This window comes from Cicer arietinum, chromosome 8, assembly GCF_000331145.2.
Source record: "Cicer arietinum cultivar CDC Frontier isolate Library 1 chromosome 8, Cicar.CDCFrontier_v2.0, whole genome shotgun sequence".
NCBI lineage: Eukaryota > Viridiplantae > Streptophyta > Magnoliopsida > Fabales > Fabaceae > Cicer > Cicer arietinum.
Genome location: NC_021167.2, coordinates 5,777,586 through 5,785,780, shown reverse-complemented (window position 1 = coordinate 5,785,780; position 8,195 = coordinate 5,777,586). Strand labels below are relative to the sequence as shown.

At 29.7% G+C, this 8,195-nt stretch overlaps 2 protein-coding genes across 2 annotated transcripts; one reads left to right on the top strand and one right to left on the bottom strand.

The window, feature by feature from the left end:
• The first annotated feature begins 1,951 nt into the window (after positions 1-1,951).
• LOC101500817 (WEB family protein At3g51220) lies at positions 1,952-3,687 on the top strand. The gene is made up of 2 exons (XM_004512073.4): positions 1,952-2,334; positions 2,870-3,687. Exons 1-2 carry the CDS (start codon positions 2,191-2,193, stop codon positions 3,362-3,364), a joined length of 639 nt encoding a protein of 212 aa, XP_004512130.1. The 5' UTR covers positions 1,952-2,190; the 3' UTR covers positions 3,365-3,687.
• Positions 3,688-4,613: 926 nt separating this feature from the next.
• Positions 4,614-7,203, bottom strand: LOC101500494 (transcription initiation factor TFIID subunit 14b). Its single transcript, XM_004512072.3, has 6 exons — positions 6,855-7,203; positions 6,629-6,717; positions 6,040-6,261; positions 5,741-5,928; positions 5,502-5,623; positions 4,614-4,926 (listed from the first exon to the last, which is right to left on the bottom strand). Exons 1-6 carry the CDS (start codon positions 6,981-6,983, stop codon positions 4,834-4,836), a joined length of 843 nt encoding a protein of 280 aa, XP_004512129.1. The 5' UTR covers positions 6,984-7,203; the 3' UTR covers positions 4,614-4,833.
• Positions 7,204-8,195: the final 992 nt, after the last annotated feature.

Below are 8,195 nucleotides of genomic sequence, written 5' to 3'. Positions count from 1 at the left end.
GAACCAAATTGGTGATGATTAATCCCAAAGTGAAGCAAACTACTCTACTAGTTCGATGCATCATATTTTTTTCTTAACCAAACAGTGTTGAAATGCCATATAACGTGCACCGATGTCATATTCTACTCTTTTCTTTTTTCAAAAATGCAAATGGCGTCATTTGATTCAGACACAACACATCCTCAAAATCCATTCACATAAATACAAATTTAGATATAAGTGAAAGAAAAAAACATATGCAATAGACAGAGCAAGGAAGAGTCGTTGCAATCATAGAGTTGACATCTATATTCCATATTGTTTGTGTAAGGAAGGTTGTGCCTCGATCTCTAAGTTCAGTCTTCGTACAACTTCATTAGTTGCTCATGATGTATTAGTCTAATATGATGTTAACTTAGACAAATGAGGTATTTGCCTAGTAGAGCTTTCCAAACGAAATATTCATGTTGACCAGACAATGACTTTAGCTTCAACTAGATAATGCTTTATACTCTGTAGTCAGATGCTCTTTGGAGATAAATTCAATTTGTGAAACTTAATCATCAAAATATTATGGTTATGAGATGGTCCGTTATTTTGTCGTATTTTTATATTACTAGATGTTCTGGTTTTCTTTTTTTTTTTTTTCTTTTTTTTTTCTTTTTCCGATTTGCTTATCGAATGTTACTTACACACTACAACAAATATTAGAGTATTTAATCTCTTATAGTTGATATCATCAAAAGTTATATTCTTCTTCAACCAATCGAGTTCTTACAAAGTGTAATTTCCCTCAAATAAATTTAAACTACATAATTCAATCATACTCTATGATAAACAAAAATCATAAAACTAAATAAAAAAAAAACAGGGTTAAATGGATATTTCATTGTAAAGACCAAAGACCAAAAACACCGAAAGAAATAAATAAAAAGACAAATTTGTAAAAGATATAAAATTAATATAAAAATGGAGAAAATAGATGGTGTCAGTGCACACAAATTAAACATAGACGGTAAATATAAATATTGAATTTTATTATCTCATTAAAAATTTATATTTGTTATTAATAAATAACAAGTCAATCAACGATATATAATTAGTTGTCAATGTAAATTTTTTTATACCAACAATGCATGATGATTAAATTTATAAAAGTGATGCGATATTTTTTGAAACAAAAGTTTTGTATTTATATGTCTCATTGATGTACAAGTTTTTTACAAATATATTCAACTACGTCTAGTCATATAAATATTTGTAAAAATGATTTTAAAAATAAATTTATCAATATAAAAATAACTCATGTAAAAAAACAAAACAAAGTTACTTTTTATGATGTAATTTAGTTGTGTGTACGCGAAATTTTTTTTTATATTTTTGATACATAACTATTAATCTCTAATTTGTAAAAAAAATTAACAGTTAATCTCTAAAAATAATATCATATTTTTTTAATTGTTAAAAAGTGGAAATAATTTATTGAATTTGAAAATTTGCATTTGTTTGATAATTAAACTTTTGGTATCAACAAATATAATAAAAATATTAATTGTAAAAATTTACAAGTAGATCCAACTAGAGGATAGGAAGTTGGCCAATGACTACCTTATTTAATTATCAAATTTAAACGAGGTACCGGATACAAAAAGAATTTATCCTTAAGTACGAGAAAAACCCCATTTAAAATATGTTTCTAAAAGTTTACATCCCTAAAAATAGAACCCATAAGTGATTATTTGCTATAGAATCTCTTTAGTGGAAGGAGACAAGTCCTAATCAATGCTGCAAAAAGGGTGCTTTCAAAATCTTGATTTGAAATAGATTGAACTAACTAAATTATCAAGACACTCTAACTAACTAATGTCAACTTCAATTAACGAAATACTAGTGAAGTGGACGCGAAGAAAAGAAAGTTTCTTTTTATTCTATCAATTTTCTTTTCAAGTTAATCAATTATTACACCACCAATACCCATTACTAAATTTTTGTTTTGACTCAATTACTAAAAACTTTATATACTACTATGGTTTCCATGTCTTGTTACTTGTATTAAATGGTGCTCTTTTGTGGTGACTTTGTCTTTAGATATTCATTCATACACGTCTTGCCACATTCTTATTAACTAGCTAGTTACTTGGTCATTCATTAATTCATTAATTCTATCATAGTCTAATTTTTTTAGTGAAGTTGGAAACTATTTAGTTCAACATGGATAGAGATGAAGGTGGAAATGTGATCATGGGACGTGCAGAGATTGACACTGGAGCCCCATTCAAGTCGGTTAAAGAAGCTGTTATGTTGTTTGGTGAAAGAGTCTTGGTTGGAGAGATTTATGCTAACAAGCTCAAAGAGGTTCTCTCTTTTCTCTTTCTATGCTTATACAATCATTCATGTTATTGCTATGTAAAATATCTCAATTTAGTATTGTTTTGATACACCGTAATATTCTACATTGTGTGAAAATCGAGTCAAGATAGTTTATAAACAATTTTACTATTCAAGAGAGCTTAAACACAAGAGTCAAAACGAACAATATCATCGGATTCGTAAAATTATAACTTTAGACAACTTGATTTTGAAATTGATTTATTTTTGTAGATCATGATAGACTTTAAGTCGATTTAATTCAGTCCTTAAAATTGTTTTTTAGTCATATGGTTGAAAGATTTTTAGTTTTATGAGTTATTTTAAATTTTTGTTAATTTCAGAACTTAGATTGTTTAATCCTGCAATTCCAGTTACTAAATGTTGATTGACTTGCTTATGTGCTAGCTTTTATAGATATCATGCATGATGCACGCCAACTCATCAATGTTGTTTGTAATTGAAGAGTGTTCATATATAGTTTGATTAATTTTCTTGTGATTATGAATTTGAAATGATTAAGATGCAAAACGAAGCGAGTGGAACTGGGAGTGCACAATCCAAAGCTGGAGCATTGGCAGCTGAGTTAGAAGAAACAAAGCAAATCCTTGAAGGAACAAAAGAAGAAGTTAACTTCTTAGCTCAATGCATCAAGTCCCTTAAAAAGGAACTAGAGCAAACAAAAAAAGAATTGGAAGAGACAAAAGCAAGAGAGTTGAAGTTGCTACAACAACGCGACGATCCAGAGACAACCGAAGACATTAAGTTCATTGCAAATGCAACCAATGTTGAAATCAAAACACAAACTGATAATGATGATGATGATGAAACAAAAGAAGAGTTTCAAAAAAGAAGATATGTGAAATTTGCTAGTCCTCATGTATTAGCTCAAGTCATTCCTAATAAAGATGAGTTACTTAAGAGACCTAGTTCAATGAAGAAGGGTAAGAAGATGCCTTTGATTGGATGGTTTTTCTCTAAAAAGAAGGGAAGCCATGAAGTTGATAACTCTCCATAAGCTTAACGAGTCTTCCTAGTTAAGTGGTAAGGTATATTACTTGTTAGTACTACATTTGATATAGCTTACCACTAGACCATTCAACTTTTACATATGATCAACATGATATACGGTTTTCCATAAAAACACATAGCGGATAGTATTTTTTGGTGTTATTTGTTTTGTTTTGGCTAATAACAAACTACTCATGAGTCATAAGTGAGTTGTTGTTTTGCTCTTGTGGTTTGTTTAGGTTAATCAAGATTTATTGTTGTAAATTTATATGCAGTTACACGTTATAACGAATTTCAATCATTTGAAAATAAACGATTTAGATTACATAATTGTTAAAATTGTGAATGATAGCTGTTGATTTGAGATTATACTGTTGAAATCAATAATTGTATGATAGTAGAGAAATTAATTTCTATTTAGGCATGACCAAGGTAGCTTACATTAAAGAATTTCTATTTTTATATGTACCCTCAATTTTTATTTCACCTAAAAATACCCATTACCCGTTTTAAGAAAGTTGTTTTAGTGACATAAAAAGACACTGGAAATTAACTTCCAAGATTATATAATCTTGTATTTTCAGAAATTTAATTTCGAGACAATAGAATCAAAGTTATCAAATAATGTTTAGAGTTCAAACTCTGATTACTAACATAATATATTCGCAACTAATATTTATCAGTAAAAAAATAGAATCAAATTTTTTTAAGCCAAAGATAAATTTCATCAATGTTAGGGGTTTTGAAGGCGGCAAATTAACTCCTATGCCTCAACACCTTTTCTGCACAAAAACTTTTGTGCTAAAATCTAATAAAGGAATACGGGGTGTATAAGTAAAATTAGGGTGCAGTTAGCATTTTCCTTAGATTATCATGCATTGCGAACTGATGATATTTTGTACAACTAAGAAAGGCAAACCATAGAGCACTTTCCCTAACTAGCCTATGAGTGAATTCTTGATGAATGATACCCTCCAAAAATTTTATTTATTTATTTATTTATTTTGTTACAGTATGTATATGTAACTTCATATGAAAACACATGGATGACACCTGTCAGTGATTAGTATTGTGCCAATTTAAGCGTAAAAGTCATTAACATAATTGTTAAAAATAGAAATCTAAGTTCAGTTTAAATGATTAAAAAAAGTATTTACTTTGGATAGAAATCTAGGTTCAGCTTAGATGATTAAAAGTATGTGTATTTAGATAGAAATCTAAGTTTAAGATAAATATTAAACTTGACAGAGTACAGCTAATACAAATATCTATCAACATATAAATGTTTCAGCATAAATGCCAATTACCATATCTATTCTTCTAAAATTCCAAACTGTTGGCTTCTACAGATAGAAATATGTTCAAAACAATCTACAAGGAACGTGATACGCATATATATACATAATAATTCATAACTAACCTTCCAAGTTTAACCCTAAAGTGAAAGCCCCAGAAAAATATTTATCAAGATTAAAATCATGTACATTCATAACCAGATGGCTGTTTTGACTGAGGTAATCCTTCCAACAAATTTAATTGCCTTCGCAGCTTAACAATGTGAGCTTGCACCTAAGACATTGCAAACACATTCAGCACAGAAATCTATGATATGTTCAAAAATACTTCAAGTAATTCACAACACATCAGTGCAAGACTAAAATTATTCTTTTCACTGTTGAGAAAGAAAAGTTGACATGTGCTCAAAGGAAGCAGTTAACTTAGTGCTCACTATAAACAAGAAGACAGTCCCCGAAGGATTAGCACGGAGATTTGGTTTGAGACGTCAAAGGAGTATTAAGAAGTATGTCCGTGGTTCGATCGCTGCTATTAATGTTTCCCCCACCCCTCTAACAAATTAACCACTAACATTTTACTCATAGAAAAACAAAAGAACACAGATGAAATAAAATAAGCATCTCATTCGTGAAAATAAGATATTGATTAATTGCATATTAGGATGGAGTCAAGGAATTGATTGTATTTATTTTCAGAATGTAGTCTCCATAACTGCATATAATAATGTTACTTTAAGGAAGACAAGAAACAAAAACGAATGCAGAAATAAATAAATGCCACTAACAATTCTCTAGCCATAAAACAACCTATTTGGATGAAAATGCATAATAGAATAAAGCAACCACAACCTGTTGGCGGGATGCTGCTAGTTTTAAGAGCTCATCCGCCTCTGAGAAGTTCAGGAACCACTGGCTTAGTGGATGATCTTTGGTGCCGCCTCTCTCCTTGTCATTCATAGGATCAAAAGGTACTGCAGAAACCAACACAAGGAATTATAAAGCAAAGCTTTTGAAAGGGGAAATGTAATAGTACTATAGTGGTAATAACCATAACAGCAACAAATCAAAGATCATTGAAAGGAATGTACCGGGGCTTGGTAAATTCAAACCAACAGGAAGCCTAGGAACAACAACAGCAGGATGATTCTGCACGCGTGCAACAAAACCCTCAGAAGGTTCAGGAAAAACAACCTCGTTGTAAGATTCAACAACAACAGGTTTCTTTGTAGTCTGAGGACCAGATTCATCTTCAGGATACAATTTCAAATGGTGATACCTATATGAGAACAAACAAAATCCAGTAACAAAATCTATTATTCAAAAAATGCAATTTCTAAGTAGTAACAAGTGAAAAACGAATGTTCAACAGTAAGCAATTGAAACTCACAAATCCAACTGTTTTTCACAGGCATCACTATGGAAAAAGAGGGTGATGGCTATTTCAAATTCACCCCAACCACATTCTGATATCTCAAAAGGGGGCGATTCAACAACTCTTGTAGGGTTATTGAAACTAGGATGCAACTGAAAAACAACCTTCTTAACAACCACACTAAGATCTTCATTAGAAGCTCCACGTACATAAACTGTCCACTTATGAGATTGGGACCTAGTAGTATTAAATGATTAGATACAATTGCAACAACAAAAACACCACTAACCCGTAAAGTACATATTTGGTTTCCCGTTTGGATTGACAAAATTACTATCACTGTGATTTTGTAGAAGCTACACTATGTAGCTTTTGCAAAATCACGGTAGCTCACTGTGAAATCAGACATGCACAAAATGAATTGAAAAAAATGAACACTTCAGTACCTAGAGTTTTGTTGGATATGATATCTAACATTCAATCATTCAATGTCATGTCATTTTTTTAACTTCAGGTATCAATAACCAACAAACCTACAAGGTACCAAAAAAATTATCTTAAAAAGAACGCTATCAAAAAACACACCATGAAAAATATAACTTACTCACTGGCCTTCCTACCCAGATAAAATGCAATAGTCCCATAAACTATAGGGACACAAATTTCAACATCTTTAAGTCTCTTGTTCGCATTCTGAACCAAAAATACAATCTTTATGAGAAACCCAATAAGGCAAAGTAATAAAAAAGCAAAGCAAAATTGGATGAACAATTAGGGTTTTTTTGTGATTGAAGCTAAGAACACATAAAGAAGAGTAAAAAGGGGGTTACCTTTTTGTCGCTATCTTCAGAGGGTAATGAAATTTTGAGACGAGAAGGCTTAATAGCAGAGGAGCCATCATCTGAAGGGGGTTGTTCACCTTGTTGTCTCTTGAGTGGTAAAGTTTGAGAGTGAGACATTTGATTGATTAAGAGAATTGGGGTTTTAGGGTTTTAGTGAGAAATTGGGAGCACTGGTTGTGTACCTGATACAATGCAAGAAGATAATGCTTTCTTGTGTAGGATTTTTCTGTGTTTGATTTGATTCCTCAGCGGTTGTTCGGTTTTTTGAATTTCTTGAGACAAAATATTAAGTAGTGCACTTTATGTCTGGTGAGGGGCAATGTGCCAAAATGGAAGAATATTACTCTGCTTTGATATTTAATAAACAAAAATCCATCTCGTCTTAACAAAAATACACATTTGTTCAGTAAATTCAATTTTCAAATAATAATGGCAAGAATATTGATATGTATGTATTTAAAGTTAAATTTGAGATTTATCACTTTTTTATGTTTAGAGTGTATGATTATAAATATCTACTGTCTCACATTTCTTTGTTAACAAGTTGGAATTAATGAAAGTTTTGAAAAATAAATATGAAAGTATTTTCCCAATAAAATAAAGATCCACAGATTTTTTTCCTTTAAAATAAAGATCCAAGATTTTTTTCCTTTTAAGTTAAAAAGAAAATGATTTATTTTCTTTTATCTTTTAATTTCTTCTCTCCATTGTTAGTTTTTTTTTAAGATTTTTTTCTGAATTATTATTTTTAAATAAATAAATTACCACTCTTTTCAAACTAAACACCAAAATATCCAATTTCTTAACCCAATATATTTTTTTTCTTCTTATTTTTGAAAGAATAGTGGTTAGTCACGTGATTTAGAGATAGGACGTTCTAGTCCATATATATTTTATTTTTTATATTATATGATTTTTTAGTTTTTTATATAATACGATAAAAGAAATTAAAATAATAAAAAAATATAATAATTATTAATTAATAGTAACCATATCAATAAAAATTGATTAAAATTAGTAAAAGACTATACATGTTGACTAGTGGTTTCAGTAAAATTTGAAAAATGTTTTGCATTGTGATTAGATAACAAATATAATTTTCAAATCATGAGCGTTTTCTAACATTCATTCCAATTTTAATGGTGATATTATCCGGATCACTATCTTAAGTTTATACATTTTCACAATTGTGATACACCTAAACTTTTTATAAAGTTCAATTAAGCGTTAAAATTGATAACATAATTTTTATGATAAAATACTTTTTATGAATTTAAAAATTTTTTTTAGATAACAATTCAGTTTTTTCTTTCTTTATTAATTTGGTCA